Raw genomic sequence first — 27154 nt, 5'->3', positions numbered from 1 at the left:
TCCTCGGATAATGTAGATGGCCTTACTCCAATTATAGCTGTCCAGGCCAACAGAGTTGTGCCACATCAGCAGTTTTGGGGGAAGATTGGGAAAAAAAATGAATTACCACCCTTACGGAAACCATTTCAAGAAAAACAGCACATGAGAGTAGAGTCCCTGAGGATAACAATGGGATAATTGTCAAAACGTCTCAATCCGATATATCAGATACTCAGTCTATCTAAACACAATTTAGTAAGTCTGTTTTACAGTGGCTTCTGAAATGAAGTAACAGGATCAAAACCCAAGAAATGGATTTGTCCTCATTTTGTGCTGTTCTTCCAAACAGATCTTCTGACATTAACTTTCTTGACATTTTAATTAGGTCTCTTGAATGGGAAGGGACAGAAATACAATGAGAGTATTACAAATATAAAGCTGATAGTAAAATTTTATTTGGGGCAGGAAATGGAACTAAGGTAATACTCTCAAATCTATATTAACTTTTTTAACCAGAATAAGGATATTTAGTTTGGAGCAAGAAAGAGAGTTACAACGTTATTTCCAGAGTGAACCGTGCACTCCCCAGCTAGGACAGTTTCACCTCCCACTCTAAACTTCCTTCCTTTCATCAGACCAATTTGTTTTGGCCTGACATTTTGTAACGTCAAGGTAAATGTTTTGAGGAACTTTGAGGGAAAATTACTCTGTCTGGTTTTCATTTGTTGTAGCTCTACATGAAAAATACGGTTTTTCTCATTCGTTTTTGGAACTATGTATGAGAGTAACAACAGTTACAGGCAGAAGCCTCGAATTCAGTGCAATTTCTGATCACATTATGATTAAAAAAAGCATAAAAACTTTGAAAATATCCTTTCAATAACAAAAGCATTCAAACAATAACACTTTTGTTAATCTACAGTAGAATTGTATTTACTATGCTTTTTTCTTAAGATTATTCCAAACCTTTTGGGACAGAAACAGGTTGTAAGAACAAGAAAACAAAGCATGAAAACATGCAGAAAGCTCAAAACAATGACAAATCATAAAAATTTTTTAAAATAAATAATTTTTTGACTTTAGAATTTTAAATTGGTTTCTTTATGGGGGGAAAAAAAAAGGTGTCTAATTTTAATCCACTATTAAGGCTTAGCACTCCAAGACCTACTGCTTGGAGGTCAGGAAAGTCAGAGTACTGACGTGATCATTTATCTTAATCTTGCCTGTTTTAGTAGTTTTTATCTCACATTTCCTTTTTATAATTAATATTTCTGGGATGCTTGAGGGGTTAAGAAGGGAGCAAGGACCAGATCCTAAACTAGCTTAAAATGTTGCACATTGATTGTAACAGGAAAGACTTTCAGAAAAGAAAAAAAATGGAAACGTCATGTAAAAGCCAAGATCTCTCTGAAAGTAAATGGGAAATAAACTCCCAAAAGCTGTATCGGTGTTTTCAATATGTTGTCTAATATCCTAAACAACTCACATTTCCAGAGTCTGTGACGGGACTTCCAAACTTTTTGTAGATTTATAGGAGATACATGTTGTGGCTTTGTCATGTCTTGCCATCCTACTGAATTATATTAACTCTGCCTTAAATCTTCTAATATTTCAGTTTAAAATATCAAGATATATTGGACCAGGAGAAGTAAGAGACAGGCACTAATTTCAGCACATATCTGTATTGTTCCCATGTACCCTGGCTATGTTAATCCAGGAACTACTGATCACTGAACATAGCGCTCAGGGTAGGAAGAATTGCTTCCAGTCCTATTTCATTTGCTATATCCCCTGAAGCAAAATTATATATATATAAATATTTCATAATAAATAATCATATTTATATATATGTATATATATAAATGTACATGTCATATATCATATTATATAGTATTATATATATTATAATAATACATGTAGATATATATTTTTAAAATCAGGGTGAACTAAAAGGTTCATCTGATTTCTTCCCACAAATGCTATGGCTCAGACCCACATGAGCTTTTGACTATCATGAAATATCCTGGCTGCAGGTTATTAGATCAGCCATAGCAATGGATAGTATCCCCTATTTACCTCCACTTTCACCTCAGCTTTTAAACTGTAGATTGGTAAAAATTCAATGCCTCCTGCACTCTTTGAATTTAACCTGAGGTCTGAACCAGTTACGTACAGTCCACTACAGAAATTCAGACTACTTCAATGCTGTCAGACTATTTTTTGTGACTCCTGGAACATTCTCCTTTGTTTTTGTTGGCTCCCTGTTCATTTGGAACACGGTTTGGTAGGCAGTCTACAAAAACATGTGGAGTTCCTGCCCCCAACAGTTCAACATCTACACCAATAAATCAGACATTGCTTTGGAGAGGAAAAAAGAACCACAAAATTTATCAAATGTCAAAGTTCATGATTCTACCAAATGTCAGATCTGGAAATGAAACTAAAGTTTTCACATTCCTAGACCAGAGCCTTAACCTTTAGACATCTCTACCCAAAAGCTCTTGTCTTTGTGCTAAAAGCTGCCAAATGAAAGAGACCACAACTGACTCATTCTTTTCACATACACATGAAAACACATTAGTTAACAACCTTCATGTGCTGCCATTACATATTAAGACGTTTTGTTGCTACAATTACAACCTGAAAGTCAATAAACTATGAGAAAGTCTGATTCATTCTGACAATCTTATTGTAGTAACATAAAAAACATTAAAAATGCTGTGCCACTGCAGAGATGTCTGTTTCATATTGACACAATGACACGTCTTTACCCACAGTATAAATTTGGTTAGAAATATTTGTGCAGCACGCAAAGGAAGAAAGGAATACATGTCTGCTGCAGAGATAAAGAACACAGGTCTCTGTTCCCTTTGAATTTATAATCACAAAGTAATATATTTCACAGCACACATCCTCTTTGATGCTTTCTCAGCTGGCTGAAAACGGATTATAAGGTGAGGATGCATAACTTCTCTACGGTCCATTATTTCTTATTAACATCCAGATGGAGTGTTGCTATTAGAGCACCACTAAAAATTCTAATGAACTGCGATGTTTTAGATTACTAATTCTTCAACAATGTGTTTGTATATCAATAATAGACTGTAAAAACAACATCAACAATCTGACTAATTAGGCTAAATCAAATCTGCTCAGCTTAGCTTCATGTGCCTCCTATGCTGTGTGTTTGTGTGGGTGTTCGATACTGATGCAGTTTCCATTAAACTCCTTCCAAAGCCTCTAATCACCCCTTACAATACTGCAGTTTTAATGGCTTCTCTTGCTTATAAGGACTATTTAAAAAAAGCATACCCATATTTAAACCATATGAATAATTTTCTTACTATTCTGTCTATAATGAAGGGAGTTTATATCTCACTCTTCCCTACGATAGCTAGAGAATACTTTAATTAGGAGACCCCCGATATTTATCATTAAGTTTAGCAAAGCACTTTAGGATTTAATTCATTAATACTCTCTGGTATTCCTAGTTTGTTTGTTGTTTGGGTTTTGTTGTTGGTTGTTCTGTTTGGGTTGTTTTGTTTTGTTTTTAACAAGTTACACAGAAACTTGATTTAAGCTTGTGCTTTACCGGTTTGCTCCGTTGGCAGCTGGTAGAGTAGGTAACACAGCTGCAGTGCTGGGCCCTGCTCTGAAGCTTGGGGATAAAAAAATTCAAAAATGCCCAAAGCAGGATGTGCGATCTATAAAATCACAGCCATACTAACATTGTAATCCTGCTCCAAAGCCCATCAACACAACACAAATATTGTGCATTTGTTATGACCTGTGAAAAATGTTAAGGAAGTTATGCCAATGAAAATTAATTATTTTGTAATGAAGACTAATGCTTCAGATAAATCACTCTAATTCTGCCATTTAAAATTCCATCTAATAACCACTGGTACCCCTCTCCCAGAAGGTAGAGCAGAGCAACCTTGACATGGGTGCAACCATGGGCACACACAGCAGCTCCTGCATGGTCCCATGAGACGCCACCACGCTCACCTGAAACGTGACAGGGCTCAACACACCGTCACTCACACGCATGGACACACAGAGTCTTGCACATCACTAAACAGACCTCTCTGACAAAAAGACCTTGTGCATGGGGAAAGGTAAAGTTGGCCAAGGACCTCCAAGGGTTGTGACCATGTCACAGGTGCTGTAGGTATCTCAAAGACTTGTTTTTCCCTTCCTCCTCTCTCCTCCTTCACTTAATTCATCCTCAGACAAGGAGATTCGGTTAGAATCTCTTTCTTGCATGACCAATATTAACCCACATTTAATCATTTCAGACTTATTTCCTCCAGCACTTTCAATATTTTCTGATACGGCACTGACGCCAACAGCTTTTTCTGCACTTCTCTCTTACCTTATTGACTTGCCTTTTTTCTTTCTTTCAAGTGCTAATGCAGAAAGATTGTGTTTGATTAACTAGAAAGTTACACTTCCTTTAGGTAAGACGGACTCTCAATTTGAGCAGGAAACGTCTGCATTAATGAGGCACAGTAGTAGCCTTCTTTATGCTTCAATTTCCTATTCAAAAATAATGAAGTGGAAGCATCCATCAGATTTCATGCTTTAAAACATTTGTGGTCAAGGAGGAAAAAGAAGGGCAAATGAAGCTAGTCCTTTCACCATCTAAAGCAATGACAGTTTGTTCCCGTGTCTTTACCAAACAGGTGATCATTCAAACATATCATGCAAAAAAAATCACTTCCACACATGGGACCTTGCTGAATGGATGGTGAGGTTTTACAATATGCCTGCATGAATTTTAGGTATGAGTCCTAGCAACCTGCAAACAGGACTTACCCTCCTAATTCCCTTTCGACTATATTTGGAAGTGCCACTCATAAACTTTAAACATCAGAAATTGTCCTTTCATTATGGCTTGCGGCCAGAAAAACACTTAAAAGTAAGCTTGCATTAAACAACAGTGACTATTCAAGTGCTTAACACACCGCTGGCTTAAGGTCCCCGTTCAGGAAGGACTGAAGGACCTGATTAAATGCCTTTAAAAAATAGGTGAGGATCCATCACATCTCACTCTGCCTTCCTCACCTTTAACCTAATATGAGACGAAAGAACAGATTTTAAGGATTCAATACCCCATTCTAAGGCAGATAATATTTGCCTGTGTGATGACTGATGATACTTTTAGGATGTTTAACCTTGCCAATACACTGTGAGAATTACAATTTTTCCCTAGCCACTATCATTACCATTGACACATGCACACACAAACACAGATTTTGAAGGGATGAAGATACAACTACTACTTCCTCTGTTCAAATTTCAGGAAAGATCCAATTTAAGGGGCTTCTACCTCAAAATCAACTATCTTCTGCTAAGGAAATACTGACACAGAACTCAACACAACGGCTGGGCTTTGTGCTGTAGAGGAATTCAGCCTCCAAGCCATCTCTAATTGTCACAGCACCATGTAGAAATCAATGGCAGATATTTATAAACACTTTTCCATCAACTTCATTCTGTTTCAATTTTGATTACATTTAGAAAAGAGCTTTGAAACATCCTTAGATTTTCATTATATACGTCAAAAGAACTTAAATATTCTGCTCTATTAGAAAATCCTTCATGTTGTTATGCAACTAAAATGTAAACAAAAGATAAAAGCTTATCAATCTTTCGACTTAAAACAAAAAATCTTTTTCTATCTGCTGGACTTCTTCCTTTTAGCTACTTGCTTAGTTTCCACTGGAAAAGACAGAAGTTGTTAAAAGTGATAAAAGTGCCCCCAAATCTCTCTTTTTTTTGTCATCTACCCACAGATGAACATCAGCCTTTCATTCCCTCCTAACTGACCTGATTGTCCTTCAGAAAACACAGAGGACCAACATTTTTTTCCCTTTCAAGCACTCTTTCCATGGTAGAAGTCAATCTTCGTGTTCTCCTTCAGCTTCCATCAGCTTAAACCAGTGTCAGCTCCTTCAAATGTTCCCCTGAGATCCTGTCTTGTAACAGATTTTATTTGATCTCCTCTCCAGCTGTTCTACCGCTTTCTTAAAGCCCTGTATCCAAAAAAAGATAAATAGTCTCACCATCCCTAATCCCAGAAGAATAAATGCCTTCTTGATCTTGCGTATGACACTGCTCTTGATACTTTGAGAGTGAGATGTCCGGTTTTAGCCCACTATTGTGTTGCACTCAATCAGCAGTTGCCTGTCACTTTCCCTTTCCTTTTCCTACAGGATCCTCTCCAGCCTCACAGCAGCAGAGAGAGATATTCCCTATATATTGCACTGCTGCATTTTATTTGCCCTCTTTACACACGGTGCATTGCACTTGCCTTTATTGACATTCACTTTGCTGATTTTGCACCGTCTCTCCAATTTATCGTGATCATTATGGATTCTGATGCTGTCATTTGAACTGCTTGCAACCCTTCCCGTAACTCTCCCGATGTATTCTCTCTGTTCTGTCACTCAGCCCCGCTAACGAAAGTGCTGAATAAAATCACACACAGGGCAAAGACCTCCCCATCAATTCCCTCCAGGCTTGACAATGAAGCCCTTGATTACTTTTTGAGGGAGATTTTTCAATCAGCTATCACCGACTTTGTTATGACTGTGTTGAGATCATCTTTCACTCGTTTGCTATGAGACCACTAGGCAGAAAAATGTCAGAAGCCTTTTTAAAAGTTCAGATATATTGTATCTACTAAATTCCCCTTATTCACTAGGCAGTTATCTTGTCAAAGACAGAAATCAGATTAATTTGCCATGAACTCATCTTGACAAATCCATGCTGGCTGCTGGCCAGTGGAAGAAAACTAGTTTTAATCACTCATGACTGATACATTCCTACTGATGCACATCTGGATTGTTTTTTTGACTCAGCACTGGCAGGGATGCACAGCGGGTACCCAGGGGAGAGATGCCATTTTGGATATTATCCTGTCCTTCCTGTAAACTGAAGGGAAAGGAGTAAATCTCTTTAAGGAGGAACCTGCAGTCAGACTCCCACTTACACCAGCAGAAATTTTTTCCTGATTCTAACAAGGTTCTTGCAGAAAAAGCTGCAGGAAAGATGAACGAAGACAAGAAACATGCAGGTTTAATCCTCAATGCTCTCAGCATTTTCAAGAGAAACATGACATTGTACTACTTCAGACCTGTAGAAATGAAGTAATGAGAAACCAACAGCTAGTATATGTCATCTTTTTATCCAACCTGATATCTCTTAGTACCACCAAATGTTTTACAGTACTACAGGCAGCAGAGCAATAATGAAACCTGCCATAGATTTGCACTTTTTATTTTACTTTTAGAAAAACACCACAAAAAAACGAACTCAATCAGACTCTCTCTGCATGTGCAACAATGTCATGCTGTTTTTCAGATGTGAAATTCAACCTAACAAAATGTCAGTAGGGAAATCCTTAACTGGTCTGATTCACTGCTATGGTTCTATGTTTTTACAATGGGACACTACCTAAATCAACTTGTCTCCTCACTCCTGAGTCCATCCTAAAAACTTTCACTATATTCTGATTGATAAACCATAGGTCTCACCTGCAAGTAAAGCTAGGCCAATATTAAGGCAATTTAACAGAAAATACCTGTTTTACCCACTGAAAAGCAATGTCTACCGAGGAGCACCGCTCCACTGAGATCAGGCAGGATATACCTGCATTAACTGGCCTGACTGACCTGGGTAATTCTCCATTTCGAATGCCAACCACACATAGGTTTTATCTCATGAGTAGACAAAATTAAGCCCTACAGATTTCCAAGGATCTCTGTGTAGGCACAAGCCTAGATCACTCATTTGGCTTTCTGAAACTTCAGACCAGAAAAACACAATCTCCCCATCCCCTTCCATCTAAGTGTATACCTTGTGGGTTATCTTGTGTCTAAGGTTTGTTTATCCCTCTAGCACAATATGCTATGAAACTGTGCTGTGCTGTGAGCTAGTCAGATATATTTGCTGATCTAGTTGGATTAATTAAAACTTTTTGCCTCCTGAGAGATACAGTTGTTATGAGTAATCTGGGACAACCTGATAATCCCTCTGGGACCATCTCAGGGCATTGCTTGCACTGTGTGTGAACCAGAGCACTGTGTAAAGTTTGATTTTCCACATTTAGGTATCATTTATTCAATAGCAATTTTCTGTTGTTTTAAATAACATAGCTCAATAGCATGAAATAACAATTATTTCTTCATTCTTACCTCTCCCACTCACTGCCCCATCTCTCTTGACACCATAAATTCATTGAAACATATCAAGCCAATGATAATAAAAGTAAAGCTTATATAAACACACGCTAGCTATAACCTTGAAAAAAAAAAATCCCATAAAGCTTCCCAAGGAGGCTGGTTTACAGTTTTAAAGCTCTTTATATAAAGAAACAAGTTTTTGCTATAAACTAGAACCCAAATATCTAAAAATCTACTGCCATGTCAGAGCTAAAGTAAAACAAGGTACATATCCCCTCCATGGTGCTTCTGCCAATTATCCTTGTTGTTTCTACTCCAATCTCACTCTTAGACTGAAATTTCATGAAAAAGTGGATGACAATCGATCTTTTGCTCCCTAAGAGTAACTTGTTTATTACTGTAAGCCTTTTCCATGCAGCTGTTCAGAGAATATTAAGATGGCCCAGTTCAGCTGCTGCACTGAGACAGATACCCTGCCAGGAAAAACTTCATCTGCTCCAGCTGTGAGACTGCTAACAGTTAAAAGACATCACAGAAAAATCTTGATATCCTTGCTTTGTAGAGCTGACAGCACTTGGACTGTTGATCAGCAGTCCAAAAGTGTCAAAGTGCTTTTTCAGTGGCACTCAGAAGGGGAAATTTCCACTTGCAGAGCAACTTCATGTTTACTTTGTGTGTCATTTCTTTCTGTTTGTGCTGATGAGTAAATGTGAATGAACAGTTTTACTCTGCCCTGATTTGAATGTTAAAGAATTTATCACCTTTCTCATTGTCACAAGGGAGTAATTTAGGGTGCAGACATCTTTACCAGGTGTCCTGCTGCCTTTTGAGAACCTTTCTTCAAGCTCTGAAATATCAAGATACACTCACTTGTAAGACAAGGAGTAGTAGTGATGCACAGCTTCATTTTCTGGCATTTCATCCAGTTGGATATTGGTAACAAAGCCAAATGCCAACCTGCCCAGAACAAGACAGCCAGAAATACACCTAAATCAGCCCTTCTGGGAAAATCCCTGGCACTCTGTCTCAATCTGTAAAACCACTCTGGCTCGAGCAGCTCTTTACTCCAGGGTAGTCCCTGCATCAACACCTCCTCCTCCATTAGTCCTACTTCTCTTAGAAGTCCAATTAGAAACTAATGATCTCCTCCAGACAGTCTCCACTACCCCTAAATAAAAAGCTTTGTCTTTGAGATGTAGTCATTAAGGCACAGCTGAGTTTGCAGCCTTTCTGGGTGGACTCATGCTTGTGCAGAGGACCAGGAGGAAAGCAGCTGCACCCAGAAGAGCACCTAGTTTGGGAACATCCTTGTGCCCTCCTCTCAATAGCCTCCATCAGGGTAGTTCTGCCAAACCACGTAGTAGATTCACACTGTACAATAAAGAAGACCACGAAGAAGTGAGAAGCTGCTTCATCCCTGCTTCACTGGGCCAAATTCTGTAGAACATCCAAAACTTTGCCAAGTCCAGCCTGGCAATAAGCTGCAAGTGATCCCTCCAGGGCGTGCAGACTGCCACTCAGCTCTCCAGCCACTTCACAGCAATTGCTGTGGAAGCATCCTGTACCCCACCTGCCACAAACAGTTTGGGGGTTATGTCTGTATGTAGTTGAGGCAATCAACAGGTTGCCAGTGAGGCCATGCTCTTGTTCGAAGAGAGATGTTTTCCCCCACTGGCCCACATTCTAAGAAACTGTAAGGAGCCGCTCAAAAATTGGCACAAGTCCTCTGCTTCTGAAGAGATCAAACTCTTTTGCAGCTCCTGGATGGATGATGCAGAGCAGTATCTCTCCCATATTCCACATCTCTGCAGGAAAAGAAAATGCCCTTACACAGGATTGACTCTTGTAGGACACCCTTAGAGGAGGGTTGGATTTCAACCATAGCTAAGGACTCCAGCCTATGAAATCCTACAGATGTAAAGCCTTCTCACATTACTATTGTTGCAAAAAATACTATTTCATCTACATTACTGTTAGCAATTTTTGCTAGAAGGTGTTATCTTATACATTTTCCCCAGGATGAAAAATTAAATCCTATGGACTCTTGAGATTGCTTTTCTGGAAGTCTGCCAGACAAACGCTTTCCTACAATTACACTGTTGTGTCAGTGTGTGGGCTTAGCCACTGCTTAACAAATTTACTCGATAAACCTCCATGATTCATACAAACAGCATTCAAGTGGCTAACTATCATATATCAGTCGGGAACCGACAAATGTTACTTGAACGATGAAAGAACCCACTTAAATAATGAATTAGGGTTTGGCAGATCAGTGGAGAGATGACTGATGGTCCACGGCAGTCCATGTCACAGCTCCAAAACACGAGCTGAGGAACAGCAAGGGAGGGTGCCACAAGAAACCAGCAGCTTTTCAGCATAATTTGCCCACTGCTAAATATGGGAGGTTTTAGAATGAGAGGTGGCCCAGATGAGAGCATCTCACCCAATCTCAACAGGAAAGAGCACGTCCTATTCTCTCAATTTAGTAAAATCAAAAGCAGAGCAGGGTATCAAGAGGAACCCACCCACGCGCTCCTGCACCAGCTCTCCCCTGAACAATAACAACTTGGGGTCAAAGTGACAGCAATCACGTCTGTTTTCTTTTCCAACCTGCAAATCATCATCCTGGGTATTTTTAAGATGAAAACAAAAAGTCAGCATTTCACGCCATGAAATTAGAAACTAAGTTTTGGAAAGAACTCTCTAGAAATTGCTCCAATACTTGGCAGAAATGACCAATTTTCCAGAGAAGGTATCCTGTACAATCACCACAACGAATTCTGTTGCTCACACACAAAACCAATTTGAATTAATAAGCCTGTCTTCACCACAATTTAAAACCAGACATTGAAAAATAATATCTCCCCCCACAGCCACCTCCCAATAAATCTGGTGGTTAAATAGAAGCCAAAGCCAGCTACGTATATAAAATATAAGTATGTCCCTAAAGCAAGAACAACTAAGCACCCTTTCTCAGCTCTTTTGGGGACTGATGGATGACAAAAAGATTCTTCTGGGACTTTCATATCCTGAGAAACAGTGAAGCATTCAATGTTAATTGACACTCCTGCCTTCAATATCTTATTCTGACCTTCCCTTGCAGCAAGGATCATCAGAGCATTTCAGTGACCAGTGGAATATACTGGATTTCTGCTATCGCTTGGATGGAGTATGTGGTAGGCAGGGCCTTCCCAGCTGGACAAATAAATTCATGTAAATGCCATTACTTATGGGGCTAGACCAACTCTGCAAACTTCTCTGTGTCATTCAGAGCAATTTCACCATTGCATACGGATGGGGTGAACTGATGGTTCCAGGTTACGCAAAACTACGCAAAGTCTGTCACAGACCTGAGCTGCAGGCTGGCCACTTTTCTGCCAGTGGAAGCACAGGAGAAGGCACAGGGCAGTACACAAACTCTTGCCATTTAAACATTCACACTTGTTTCTTCAGAAAAGCCCATCTCTCCTGAATTCTGCAAGCTGTTTCACCTTGCTATATTGCCACCTTCCCAAAAATGCCTTTTCCCTTTTACAGGTTTTCGACTCGCTCAAGTCCTGGCTCTGCTGAGTTGTGAGATTGTAATGGTTTACAAACCAAAAATCTCTTTCTGGCGACTTTCTTAATGCATTCATGTTGGTGAAAAGCACAAAACCAGTTAGTTTTACATCTACATCTATGGGCTGTGCTGCAAAAGCCTGATACCTGCCTGTGGACTGAACTAGAGCAACCTAAAGCAGCAGACTGGGTTTCTTGCTTGATGCTGTGAGCTGACAGAAAATAATGGGAGGTTTACAAGAAAGGTCCTTCCTGAGTGATAAACGATTCCTGGTCCACTCAAAGGATCTGACAGGCCTACCTATCTGTTCTGTTTTGTGGAGAGTGGGGACGAAATGACCCGTATCAACACAAAAGGAGCTGCAGAAAAAGCAGATTTTCAATGCATATTCAGCAACTCAAGGCAGCAAATGCAGAATAGGTATTTAAACAATAAGCCTTGTAAAAACCTTGCTCCCTCGTCATAGGATGCTATTTTCGGCTTTTCAAGTGTCAAGAAGCAACAGAAAAAAACGTTGCTGAACAGCACTGGACACCGAGAAAGAGCCAGTGAGGTAAAAAGAAATCTGCAGTAGCTCCACAAGATGAGGTTAAGTTATTCAAATCTCTTTTTCCTGCAAGACAGGTGACGTACTTCAATCTATATATCCCACCTGATTCTGTCCTCAGTGAACAACCAAGTGACAAACTGCCAATCAAACTGAAAAGCATCCCCATTCATCTGGGTTTCCCCCGCCACCACCCTGCACTGAGCAATGCTTTATCAGCAGCTACAGAATCTTAATTCGGCTATTTTTAACAAGCACACCATTTTGCAATCCTGCCCACCAGAAGGATTTGCAAATCTCTCCAAATACTCCTCCCAGGTCCCGATAAGTTTCTCAGTGTGAATAGGAAACTTCAGGCTGCAGAACAAGCCACTTCTAGCTGACAACGCAGTGAATATTTTCTTTCATATCTGAAGTTTGCATGAGTAGGCAGCTGGGACTGTGACGAATTACTATCTCCGATTCCAGTGCGAAGTTTAAGACATTTATTTGGCAGAGTCTGTTAGAGAAGACGCTGCCAATATCAACTATGGTATTAGGAAACTTCTTCACGAAAACTACCAAAGGTGTTTCACAGTCTCTCTCTGCTTATAACTGAAGTCAGCTCAGGAACCAGAGTTTTTTATTGATTGAACTGTAATTGAATTTTGCTGAATGTTTATCTCAAAACACTAAAACTGAAACACCTTGTTTTGAAAATAACTCAAATGAATATTTCTCAGTTCCTAGTTACACCTTTTCTTGGGGCCAAATCTTTTTACCAAGCTCACCAGTCACTTTGCCTGAGAAATTGCATTCTCCATCAGCTATTGGTTGTGCCGTCCTGTTCCATTTTGGGGTTCAGACTGTCATGTTTTCAGTAGCTGGCACTGCAAAGTGTCTTTATAAAAACCTGCAGGTCTGATCTCTTGGCATAAACATTGCAAATATAAAGCCCGTGACTTGGAAGCTGGCATATTTTCTAACCAGTATTCAACCAACCAAGCAATTCCTTTAGATTTCAAAATCACTCATAATACTGTGGTTCATTAATTTAAAATCTCCAAATCTTCATGATACATTTGCAGAAGACTCAGACATTTGATTATAACTGAGCATTTTTACACCTGCAAATAATCTAAAAAGAAGGTTTCTTCTGCCTGTAGCCTTCCTGCATGCCACAATGGTCTTCACCTCACTCACAAGAGAAGCCACATTTATTTTGATGGCATTATTTTTTATGCAATAAGCAACTTAACTGTCCTTTTGCCACACTTCTTGAATTTCAGATTCTACTTTTGACTTTGCCCCAAAACCTAAGAACATCCTCAAGGTTTTCCAACTACTAAGCTTACAGGTACCACTTATAAATTTGACATGTACATTTAATAATTGTGTAGGTAACACCTAGGAAAAGTATTAAAATCAGACAGTGGCACATACATAGGTTGTTGTAAATGTCAACTTGGACACCGCTATGTGTATTCTCCATCTTTAACATGTGTTTCAGAGATTAAAAAGCAAGAGTACAATCCGTCCAGAACAAATACAGAGCAGGTTACAAGCTCCATTTCATTTTCAGTTACTGAGGCCATGTTATTACTATTTTTAATATTATTATTATTAATTATGGTTTTGTGGCTTTCAACCCATCCTAAACCATGTACCACAGCTGCTTAGTTCCTCCTGTGGGATTCTGTGATTCTGTGTGACTCTCCTCAGCAGGGCAACAGATGTCCCCACAAAAGACAAGTGAAGTAATTATTACAGTATTTAAAATGTTCTATATCCACTTTACTCTCCAAATCCCAGCCTTTTGTAAATATCACAAAGCAGTTTCAACAAATGGCTAATCAGCACCTAAAGGTTTCCTATGGCCTGACTCCAATTAATGCTCTAGCTTGGGGATTTGCTTTTTATGGACTGGGAAATGTTTTGAAACACATCAACCCAACAGGTAAAGATGCTGTTCAGCAGAAATTTCATTGCACCACACTGCAAGCAGAGTCCCAAAACTGCAGCCTCTCTTTTTAAAAAGCATTTAAAAATCCCCAAACAAATGGCTTTAATCTTCTAAAGATGTAGAAAGATGTAGCAAGAAATCTTGCTTTTCATAGTACGGTATTTCTCTGAGATGAGCTCAAAGTGTTAGCTGAGATAATTATCAGAGAGATTATGCAGATCTTATTTTCAAAAGGTTTTGTTTGCTCTCTTATTACATAATTGTTCAGTGTTTGTATGGAGCTCAGAAAATAGCAAGCCTCAGAGAAATACCAATAATTATTTATTTAACAGAAAAATAATTATCTCAAATGATACCAACATTTTCAGCAGACTTCGTTGTGTCTTGAAGATTTTTGTTAACCTGGAGAGGTGATCGCTGATCTAACCTTGGTAGCACATGAAGTGAGAAATGCTCCTTACCACTATTGTTTTTAGACTATTTCAGAGGAGCTGCAAAACAGTGGGTGGCAGAAAAAAGGTACAATATAGAGTCTTTTGATTTCCTTCACTTCTAGCTTCACTGGTGACAAAGGTCACCACATTCAGGAGATAAACTCAGGATTGTTGTAAGTCAAACAAGTGCCATAAAATACAAATCACTTTCTGGAATCACTAAATGTTTCAAGAATTGGCTAAAAACACTTCAAATGTTTCCAAGCCTCTGCAAGTTTACCAGGAAAACTCAGTCAGACTACCTGATTTTGAATATACATTGTAACTTGTAACCAAATTTCCAGCCAAGACCTTTCAAACACAATCAAAGACTTGTTTAAGGTGTAAAGAAGAGGCCCTGGACTCAATATAGAAACGTCAGTGGGCACACTTATGTACATAATACACGTAGTCTTGCAAACAATTTAAAAGCTAAAGCAGCAACACAATTTCAGCTCCCGTTTTCAGTAATCCCAAATTAATTCCATTATTATTTCCAGATACTTCTGATTTTTTAGGATGTCAAGAAAGCTTACAGCAAGTGTGCTCTGCAACCATCATGTTAGCTATACAACTACTTTTGCTTAAACACGATAAAATCAAATTCTACTTACAGCCAACCATCATCATGGCCACTGAAAAAATCTTCTCTCCATCAGTGGTTGGTGCTATGTTTCCAAATCCTATCGTTGTAAGGCTTGTCATGGTAAAGTAGAGAGAGGATATGTACAAGGAGTCTTTACTGGGTCCTCCTTCCCACTGCCCTGAGCCAGTGGTGTTGTATCGATATGGTGTCCCGATGCTCAGTGCCAACTGGTAGAGCCAGCTGTCTGTCTTGATTGTATTAGTGACCTCATCTATCACTTCGTAGTCCCCAATGCTGTACCATATGCAGGCCAGCCAGTGGGCCACCAGTCCAAAGACACACACCAACAGTACCAGTACGGCAGCACCATATTCCAGGTAATGGTCCAACTTCCTGGCAACTCGACCGAGTCGTAGAAGACGCACCACTTTTAAGGAACTGAAGAGGCTACTGATCCCCTAGAAAATAATAAAAATCATTATTTCATTTGAAATGCCCTACTGGTTAGCACAAAACACTGTACAGTGATTCCCGCATCTGCTTTAAAACCTTCTATACAATTTTTTCATGCCCGAGATGACAGAATACAAGATCAAGCCGTCCTCCCCATCCAGTACTTTTGTCCTCATCAAGGTAAATCAAGTTTGGCACTCATTAGGTGAATAAATTACTTCATTCAAGCTCAGTCTTTCCAAGGAACAGAAGAGTTCTGTGGAATCCAAAGTGGAAAATGGCAAGTTTATTACAAAAAGGAGCAATTTGATACTTTGCCAGTTTGAAATAAACAGGAGACTCTGCTTTGACCTCAAGGAGGTCAAACATGTTGCAAGAGCAGTCACAGATTGAGCTACACCATCCAAGCGGAGTCTTCTTGAAGCTTCTTGGAGAACGGTATGCTATTACATCCAAGTAGATGATTGCTGTTCTGTTCAAAATGCGGGTCCACCTATTTCAAAAACCCTTGGCACTAACAGATGCTCAAGAGGAACATCAGAAAGTAACTGTCATATGTACCTACAGAGAATTCTACCTACCATTCCTCTCATCCATCAGAGAGTAGCTGGGTAACTACTTCTAGTCCAACAGGCTCCACCTCACATTACCCTTCACCACAGCTAATATAACTCTGGACATTTTGTTTTTATAAGAAGTCTCACTGACCAAACATGGGACTAACAACTGTGGGCACATCACCTTTCTGAGTGAGGGTAAGACAGACCACGAGGCACTTGGCAAGATCACATGCCTTTGCATATAGGGTTAATTTCCTTTCTGATCAACAGACCTTGCAAATATTTTCCTAAAGCAAATATCTGTGTGGTGTTTTTTTCAGGCAAGATAAATGAAGAACAAATAAATCGAAGTACAAGTACATAGGGAATAGAACAGGGGCCATCTAAAACTTAATAGAAACATCTGAGAGGTAACAAGAAATGTGTATGCCCTCCTCAATGCACAAATGGTTTGCAATGTATTTTAATAGAGTTTATAGATGCAGAAAGAGAAGAAAAATATGTTCCTGATCTATTGCAATCCCACGTTATATCTAACTTGTGCATTAAATTAATTAGTAGCTTAAAATAGAAGGTTTGTAAAGGAAGGTTTCTAATATAAAACACTCAGAAGCTGAAGACATTTAATTTAAAGTAGAAATTAAGACACAGAAAGCAATGAAGCAAACATTCCTACTTACTGTGCCAAGATTAAATTGCCCTTTTCTATGGATCATTATCAAATCAGACCAGTCAAAACACTGGCTAATTATATTATCAAACAGTAAAAGACTGGAGTTTCTGGAGTTTTCCATACCAGAAAAAACATTAATCTCTTTTGCACCTCTGTTTCTTTTCACAACTAATGTTTGAAGGGTAACATACATCTGATATTTCTAGATGTAATCTGTTTGACAAAGTTCTTGCATGCCTTTCAAATCCTGTTGGAATTTATTTCAGATCCCCAAATCCTTAATAAATTGAAGTTCTGTATTTGCATTCAAACTCTCATGATGACCAATACCATGGAGGGAAGTGGAATTTTCCCGTTTTGATTTCTGTATTTTGCATTTACACAAGAGTTTAGCATTCTTATTTCCATCTAAATGTATATCTACTTCTTTGCTTTGGGATATGTGCCTGTGAGGCACTGTGAACAGCCACCTGCTTCAATAAACTGGGAAGTCCCTTAAAATATTCATCACAGAATGGACTGAGGCCAAGGAGGGTCACACCCCACAGAAACAATATCTACAAAACAAAAGAGAACAGAGTAGTTTCATAGTGTATTTCATAAAATTGATCTGCAGTGTGTTTCAGTGAATTAACCCTGATTCTGAAAGTTTACAACTTGCTGTGAAACCGGAAGGAGAAAACAGCAGGGTGTTGTTTTGTAGAATCCATGCCCTATTGGTCAAGCAGATACGCATTATTTCCATTTTTCTTAAAGAGTCACTGTTTATTACCCAGATTAAGGCTAAGGGAAGGAGTTAGAGACCTGGAAGCTAAACTGGGGAGTCCTCTTTTTGCACCCAGTAGTTCAAGCTCATCCCAGTGGCAAGGTTCACACTGCACTTTCTAATGCACAAACCCAAACCAAGATGCAGCTCTTGATCAGAAGAGTTTACAGACTGACACTGCATCCTCCACCCATATTGCATCTTCTCTAAGTTATGTGTACAGTTTAGCAGTTGAACAACTAATATAAAAATACAGCACTTATTTCAAAGACTGGGAGAAAGTTTGTGCTGTGATTATTTTTTTTTCCTAAGCACAGATAACAATCATATCTCTTACGCATAAAACAAAGGGAAATGTTTCATTTTAGCTGAAATTGAAATGTATTCTTTCTAATTAATCTATTTAAGTAAGTTCAACTGTAACTCTTAAAGCCAGTTCAGTCTCACCCACTACTTTAAGGCCAAAAAATCAGAGATAAATGTATTGAGTACTGACATTCCATGTCTAATCTTGCAAAATATAAAGAAAATATTGGGAGCTTTAAAAGTCTATTCCATAAAACTCTACCTAGGAAAGAGCAGCTAAGCACATGCTAAATGAACATGTGATGCATGGCACTGTTTAAGTACTGGGTTGGGTCAAGTTTGTACTTTATATTGAAAAATCGCCTGATGATAAATGCACAATCGTCAACACACAAAGCTCTGCCTAAGACTCAGTAATGATCTCTTTGATGGAAATTATGTGAAAGACTAACTGCCCTGAATTAAGTCTGGATTATGAAATCCAGTGTTCTAAACTCAACTGATTGCTGTCTGCCTTCAATTTTTTTTAATCCATTTATGCTCTAACTGAAGCAACCTCAGCACTCAAGGAACAGAGAGGCGATGAGGAACCTTGCATGGAGCATGTAATCCCATTTGGCAGAAGCACTGTGTAAATAATGCATGTTTTTGATACTGAGGATCCAGCCTTCAAGGAAGAGCATTCATCACTCTATTACAGTAATTAGCCAATTGGGCCAATTGTCTGTAATATCTGCTGGTCTGCGTTCTCTGACTGAGAATATCTCATTATGTTATGAACCATCCAATCCTGCCCCTTGAGGTTTTGATAAATGTATTTTATTGTATCTTGACATGATGAGGACATCCAGCTTGTTCACCTGTAGAAATCTTATAATGGAAAAGCCACCTACTCCAGAACTGCATTTTATGTGTTGAGTTTGGAACCAAATTCCTATCTGACACACATCGTTGACTTAAGTGTTACAAGTGTGAACCACAGGAGACCTTCCCAGTGACTTCTAAGGCCATTGGATCAGGAGAGGACACAAGCAGCAGCTCTGAACCAGCCCTTTCTTTACCGCTATTTATATTGAGCAGACAGCTGAAATCAACACAAAGGATGTAGACAACATAAAATGTATCCAGAAAGACATTTTTGAGGAATGGATATTCAACTTTGGAATTAAATTAGGCATTCATGATTAAAGAAAGCCCAAGATTGTTGACATAAGCGCTTTGCAAAGTCTGTGTTCTCAAATTCTCTTAACATACTAAGAAAGGAAATTGAGTTTGACAGCAGAGGCGCACGCGATGACAGCCGTCCATTTGAAATGCAGAGGGACCACTCCTTCCTATTAAAATTACCTGTATCTTGCCATTTCAGATCCTAGATGTTACCACGTTGTCAAACTTTGGTCTGCCAGGATGAAAGAGGTTTCTAAGCTATGTGTCTGCATCTGGCTAAATGTTTCTGATCACAAGGTTGAGAAAGACGTTTCCTGCAACTGCGATACATGGCACGGGAGCAGAGCTCTGCTCCTCGAGCAAGAACAGGGATCTGAATTCTCTTGAGCTTGACTAATCCCTGATAAACCAGGCAATAGGAAGGATGAAGCTGTCAAAGTCCTGATGCTGTACAGGGGTTGAGAGCCAAACATGCAAGAGGATAAAGGGAACATTGTCACCAAAGGAAAACGAAGGTTAACAAGTGCAAGAAATAATTCAAGTTCATATGAGTGCCAGACATGTCCTCCTAAACCAGGGAAGAGAGAGTGGAGTTGTTCTGCACTAAAGGAGCAGCAGAATAATAGAGCTGCATCTTCGTAAAAGATTTAATCGTCTGATTACTTGCTAATCTAATAAGTATTTTTTTTTAAGTAGGAAATTATTGCATAAATGTTTAAGAAAGTAAAATGAAAACAAAAACAGCCACTAGTTTCTACAATGTAAATATACTAAAATCTGCTTAAAACTCAAAATTAAATCCCAGTATGCTGAAACAGTAAATTTGTGCTTTTTTTTTTCTATTAGGGAACAATGTGTTTTTAACCCTAGGCACTTTTTTATTAGATTTCACTCCATGATTTGTTATTTAGTTGTTGTTCACTGTGGGCACATACGCAACAGCAACAAAAGAAAAAAAAAGAAACATGCATTTTAAATGTGTTCTAAAACTGAAACCCTCCCAGGTCTGGAAATGGGGATCAGTACTGCATCATTTAACAGAAAAGATCAGAAGCAAAAAAAAAAAAAACAGAAGAGTTTTTCACTATGCCTTGATGTTCAGCACATTGTGGTTTTGAAGAATTTATGGAGTGGCCAAGAACCAGAGGTGGGAACCTTTCGATGAAATGTTGTAGGGCAGGTTGCCACTGCAGTCAAAGATGTGACTGCAGTATATACAGACACTCTAAAGCTTAATTTAAGCTAATATGCTTAGAGTTGCTAGATGAAAATAATTACAGCAACCTGCATTCAGCAATTCTAGTCATTAATGTGAGCAAATCCACTGAGGAGTTTGCAGCCCAGGCTGAACTCTTTATCTCCAGGCTAGAGCAAAATGCTTTCACGTAAGCCGAGCTCAAGCACACCTGCAGACGCCACAGCCACACCATGACTGAGCACTATCCACACTCCTGGGGTGGGAATTCACCTCACGTAATGCTGTGACCTCACGGGCAACCATCCAGTCTATGTGAATTGTCCGGCTTTCCTCCCCGGTGAGTGAAGAGAGAGGCATGTCAGAAGAGTGATTCACCCAATCCATCTCAGACAGCCGCGGATGGGATGAATCAGCTCCTGGAGCTATCTCCCTCCTCTCCCACTGAATACAAAGAAGCTGAAGCCTATCACTTAAATAGCTTACGGGAGGAGAAATTAAACCCATCCTTAGAAATCCGGATAGCCCAGATCTGGGCAGCATCCAAATCTGTATTATGTTATTACAGAGATGGATATTATGAAGCACTGCCTCACAATGTAAGACTTATCTTTCTCGATACAAGCTTGAAGAATAAATGTCATTAATAAGAGTAGGCTGAGATTTTCTGCAGATGCAATAGCATGCTTATTTTTTCATTGAATAGCCAATTACTCCATGGAAAGCGATGCTACACTACATTTAATTCTGATAGGATTTTGCAGTAGTCCCCATTGGTTTGAAGAAAGAATTGAATCTGTTCATAAAAATATGAACAATCAAAGTAAACTGGACTAGGGTTCTTGATTTCAAAAGGGCAAGAGCTGGTAAATTATAAATGGTAGTATATTGGTCTACAGATAATAATAAGTGAAGACAACTGGACTGTGCAAGATAATAGGAGAGTCAGACACCTGGCAGCAGAGGACACCTGGAATGTCCTTACATCGAAAGGTACAAAATATCCATAGGTTGTATCTCAAAGAACGGGAAAAACTTGTAAAGCTGGGCATCAGTTATAGCTGCATAAATAATCATCCAAAGAAAGAAAACAAACAAAGAACTGACAATATATAAGAAATAAAAAATTGATCCACTGAAAGCTACACCTTAGAGGGTAAAGAGAACAGAGATAAAGTGAGAACTGCCAAATGTCAGGTTGAACTTTTCCTTGTAAAGAATATTAAATCCCAAAAGATACTTCAGATTCGTAAAGGAAAGAAAGAAAGAACAACAAAAGTGATCAAGCTGCAATGAAGTAAATATCATCCAGGCTTGGGCTAAAAATTAAACTAATTCTTAGTTTTAGTTTTCAAGGATGATGTTGACGTTTTCCAAAAAGGTTGATGCATCAAGACGGAAATAAACAGATACACGACCTGAACAAATGTTGAGGGAAAGAATAATTAGAAACATTGAAATAAATCAAGATGCAATCAGTGCAGCAATAGGTTTGCTAAGCTTAGGTTTGCTGGGATCTAGCCAAGTTTTTCTGATAGCTTTCTCTGATAACACACCGTCAGTGCAAAGAATAACTGGGTAGGACTGAAGGAAAATGTGATAAAGCTTAACAACACAGAGTCTCAAGGCTTCCTTTACAGAACAAATTAATGAAAAATTCTACTACTACAAAGTTCTTTAGCTGCAAATGACTGAGAAAAATAAATATTTGGGTATATGGGTTAATCGACTCATAGCAACCAGTGGGTTGCAGTCACAGAAAAGGTTAATCCAGTTCCAGGACACATCAGTTAAGTGTTTCATCAAGAGGAAAAGCCAAACCCCACTTACAAGGCAAAGAAGAATTCTCCACCTGGAGTAAAATGCACAGCTCTGCCCTAAAGAGATGTATTCAAACTTAACTCCATGCAGTTGAAAAGGCCAAGAAAATTTTCAGAAAATTTCAGAAAAGAGGTTTCTAGACAAAATGAGTTTCCTTTAGGTTAAGGAAAGGAAAATAGGCATCTTTGTGCAGGGCAAGGGGGACGACTGATCTTTCTAAGCGCATTGAAGAGATAATCATGAGGGAAGGAAAAGAAATATTTAACCAAGAGGTTGGCACAGGAACAAATGCACAGGCTGCAGATTAAAACATTTGCAGACACCATGAGTGAAGGTAGATTCTGGCCAGCTTATAGGAAAGGTGATAGGATGAACCTGCTCCCCAAAGCCAATGACTTGGTGACTCAAAAGATTTCCATGAGTGTTACTTCTACTATTTTTTTCTGCTTTTGTTTTTTGTCCTTTGAATAGTTGAAGTGAGGCAAATACAGTCAGAAGGGCAGGATACTTAGCCTAACTATACCATGGAGGGCTCTGCATCTGAGCTGGTCACACTACCATGTCATTACAGTGGTGAGAAATAAGCATTTTAGGACAAGGTGACTTCTCGGACCTACTTTGGAGATGCATCTTGGAACATGAGAACACCATACACGCCTGTGGACTAGGCCTGGTCCTATGTTTCATCAGATGAATTTCATCCTTAGCACATTTTGAAATACAGCCCAAATACTTTATTTAAAGAAGTACTTTCATTAACATTTCCTCACCAGAAATAATTACACACACACAAAAAATATCCCTCAAACTCATCACTTAGCTGATTCTGTAAATCTGAGGCATAGCTTAGCATTTGGTAAAGAAGCAGCGATAAAGGCACCATTTTTGTAAACCTCAAGCAGTCTTCACAGAGCAGTTGTTACATGATAGCAGACAATGTAAAAAACCCCAAACGAACAAACAAAACCACAAACAAACAAAAAAAACCACAAACAAAACAGCAAAAAGCCACAACCAACCAACCAAAAAAAACCAACCATACACACACATGAAAGTAGCTACAGATTTTGGGAACAACTAAAATAGTGAGCCTTGCCAGCAGAAGCAGGTGAGCCTGCAGGCACATCTCCAGAGCTATTATTCTGCTTCGCACAGGAGGAGCATCCAGGAAGACGTATAGGCTGCTTGAAAATTAACCAGCAAATCATTCCCAAAAGAAATTTTGAGCTTAGCTACTTAAATAGAGCTTAGGTCTAAAATCCCTGGTTAGCTCCTTAATGCTTCTTTACCAGAGTTAACGTTAAAATAAATCTTGCAACATATCTCAGAACCTCCTTTTGTTTTATGTAAACAACACAATAAAGTTGCATAGTTACAGATTAAAATGATGGAGTGAAAAAAAAAAAAAGCAACTTTCCTGATTTATTACCATTTTAAGAATTGAATTTAGGGTTGCATTCCATTATGTAAGTCCACACGGGAGTAAGGGGCTTTGTGTCTGCACAAGCTATCTAGATCCTGGGTCCAGATAGAAGCAGAGCCCATTTAATACTTGACCCTGTACCACTGATAGCAATGGGAGTAGTGACAGCAGTGAGCACAAAATTGAGTCCTTACAGCAAAATGAAAGCAAGTAGATTTTCTCATGCAGTGTCTGAAAGTACCTCTAAATTTATTGCTTGAGCTTTATCTTTTTTTTCCAGGAGGATGGAGGAGCCTTTTAATTTTTTTTTTTTCCCCTAAAACAAATGTCAATAAGCTATAACATTATAAATAAACTTCTAGTGAATTGTTTATGGCACAACTCTACAATGCAATACATTTCAAGCAGTGAATAATTGACATTATAAAAATAAGGGCAATTTCAAAATATTTCTTCCAGATTCAAGTTAAGAGGGATGTGGCATCTTGCACTATTTATTTGCTAGTGCATGGCAGTGCCCAGCCAGGGAAAAAGAGGATGATATAAAAAACCTGATAATTTTCTTTTACTTAAGGAAAATGGATGGAGGATGAAATGAGAGGGAGAAGAAGGTATGTCCCTTTGGTCAGGACTGCATCTGAGCAGGACACTGAACTTAGCTGATAGTTTAATGCCAGCAGCAAGCCACAAATTTCCTATGCCCATACAGGAATAAAAAGAGAACAAATATCTGGACAGAGTAACCTGAGCTGCAATGTTTCTGCAAGTACTTCTGGAACTACACATACTGCTGACACCAAGGGGTCTAAGTAACACCAACCTGGTCTTAAACAAAACAAAGACTGATATCAAGTTACAAGGTGGCTGTGACAAAACTTTGCTAATTCTGATATTAGCCATGCAGTTAGTTTCAGCAAGGCTTGGCTCCATTTAGTGCAGAGCAATTGCCCATCCTGCAGTGGGATGTACTGTCTAAGCCTGCAGCTCTTTTCCTCCTATTGATGGTTGTGTACAGCAACCCCAGTAATGTGGATCTGCGCTACTCCTATCAGCATTATTTTAGTGAGTAGCTGACCGGATTATTTCATTTGCCTCATCTCCTTTGTAAGCCTTCCCTTTGTGAGCAGAGGGATCACACAGGACTCGAAGCTTCCCTTGAAAGTGGTTTGTACCCAATGTACTCAACATCTGTTTCCCAGTAACATACAACACATTAAATAACAAAAAAAAAAGGAGAAAAGACCACTGAGACATAGAATTAAAGTTCAGTGTGCCGTAATCCGCATCAGAGCGGTGCAGCTCTGGGCTACCAGGTCACATCCATCTCATGAGACAACCCTGCCTGCCTTCCCACCACCCCCTGCATCAACTCCGAGTCAGGCACTGTCCTTCACAAATTGACCCTCATGTCAAGATGACACTCATGTTTCTCCACAGGGGAACCTGTAGAAATATCCCAAACCTTTTATAGCATTAAAAAAGCTGATAATTAAACAGTGGCAGAACTTGAATAAAATCCTAGCTTGAATAAAAGTTAAAGAGATGTGGTGCAATTCTGCAACTACGTTCAACCAGGGTGATGGGGTGAATATTCTCGACTATTTATACAATATGGCTAAGGTGGATACATTTATATTTGGACACCGTAATCAAGCCATTGTATTATTATACTGCAGTTTTCTGCACACTACAGCAGGATGACAGTATTCTTCATATTTAATTGCCTTCCGACTGCATGACAAAGGGAAAAATGCCAGGTCCCAAGCCTAGTGCGCCTGTCATTATTTTGCTAGGAGTTTTCATCATAGTTTAACACTTGGCTGCAGCAGGGATTTAGTTCTGGGAATTATTTTCTCCATGTCAGCCACCTAGATTTAAGAAAGGTAGCTAGCAATGGACTTTCTTTCAGAGCCAAAGTCACATTCTTGAAATACACTGATTTATCTTCACCTGGCTTATGCTACTCAGAGTGGGAACCATAAACCCTTTTTCAAATATCTTTTGAAAAGGGAGTGTTTGCAGCAAAGCACTGCAGATGCGAATACGGCTAAACTAGTTGTATCAGGTTTTCTTTGCTTTCAATTTACAGACATTACTATTTTAGTCGCTACTCATTGCAGTGATGCAAAGGAGTTTCTGCCACCACTGAAACAGATCAATAATAGTAATTAAAAGTAGATTGCACTTACAAGGATTCCATGCCTTACTATGTCCTGCACAGATCACTACATTTTAAAGGCCACTGGGTCATGCAGTCCTACATTATGAAACAACAGACAAAGAAATTCAGTTTAGCTCATTTAAATTTGTCTGCTTTCATTTCCAACCAGTATCTCATGAACCCTAATTTATGCAGAAAGGATGATATTTCATACAACTCATTTGAAAACCATCTATTTGGCTATCTCTATGTGCCATCCTGACATATGGCCCTAGTCTTTGCAATACGTACTATATCAGTTTAGGGCTGTGTCTCTGGCAGAGATGAGATCAAGCTTCTAGGTTTTGTTCCATTACAAACTCAGAAATTCAGGAATCTCAGTAAAAATTCAGAGAAAATAATAATTTAAAAAAAAAATAAAGAGGCATCAATATTTTTCCAAATACCAAAGGGGGTTTTTTGAGCTGTACTGAACACTTAATTTGTGGAAGTATTTTCCATTTGGCCAAAGGCTTGTCCATCCACCTAGTCTTGGGAATATTTATTCTACATATTAATTTACAGAGACTCAAATGCAGCCCTCAGCAGCACTGTATCAGCTCCCAGCTGCACAGCTCCACGTGGGGACGAGAGCCAAACACCTGCACAACATCTTGGTTTCCCTGGGATGTAAATCCATGAGTTTGGTCCCAAAGGGAGCTGTAGCATGTTTTGACCATACCTGAACCAGCAATGAGATCTGTGTCCTCAGGCACACTGTAAACCCATCTGCTGACAATTTGCAGCACAGTGTGACTGAAAATTGTGAGTTCTATGGGATTAATAGCTATCTACGCTATAAACAACCTTTTGGTAGCCCAGACTGACAGAGGTTGGATATTTATCTTTCTCTGGTAGGCAGAACACATATAAAGGCTGAGCCTCAAGGCAACGTAATTCTCCAGCTTCAAAAGCAGGGAATCACGATTTCAGAAACATAAGTGACAGTACATACAGCAATGGAAAGAGTTGTTAAACACAGCTAAGTACTCAGCAAAACAATTAGAATGATTTCTTCCAGTTCCTACATACTTTACAGCATGACAACAATAGGAACCTCCTGTGACCAAAATCTTTTAATCTTTTGATCCAAACGCCATATACCCCACTAATCCAAATTTTTTTCTTTTTTCTCTTTTTTTTTTTTTTTAATTTTTTTTTAATTTAAAAGAAGAGACAGACAGACAGACATGACCTTTTGGACTAAATCTGAAATTTCAGAGAACTCTCTCACTCTAAAAAAAAAATATATCAGCCCAGTTTCAGGTAGTCTGAGCACACACCCTCTATTCTGGTTCATATCTTGAAAACTGGC

General features: G+C 39.0%; 1 protein-coding gene across 1 annotated transcript in view; it reads right to left on the bottom strand.

Moving 5' to 3' along the window:
• Window positions 1–27154, bottom strand: part of KCNH5 (potassium voltage-gated channel subfamily H member 5) — a 169633-nt gene that overhangs the window by 94477 nt on the left and 48002 nt on the right. Inside the window, exon 7 of the mRNA XM_065839182.2 lies at window positions 15304–15733. Within this exon, the coding sequence (XP_065695254.1) occupies window positions 15304–15733 (430 nt within the window). The remainder of the gene's footprint in view (window positions 1–15303; window positions 15734–27154) is intronic.

The sequence above is a fragment of the Patagioenas fasciata genome, chromosome 5, assembly GCF_037038585.1.
Source record: "Patagioenas fasciata isolate bPatFas1 chromosome 5, bPatFas1.hap1, whole genome shotgun sequence".
Classification (NCBI taxonomy): Eukaryota; Metazoa; Chordata; class Aves; order Columbiformes; family Columbidae; genus Patagioenas; species Patagioenas fasciata.
The sequence above is the reverse complement of the archived record's forward strand: the minus strand, read 5'-3'. Positions and strand labels throughout refer to the sequence as shown.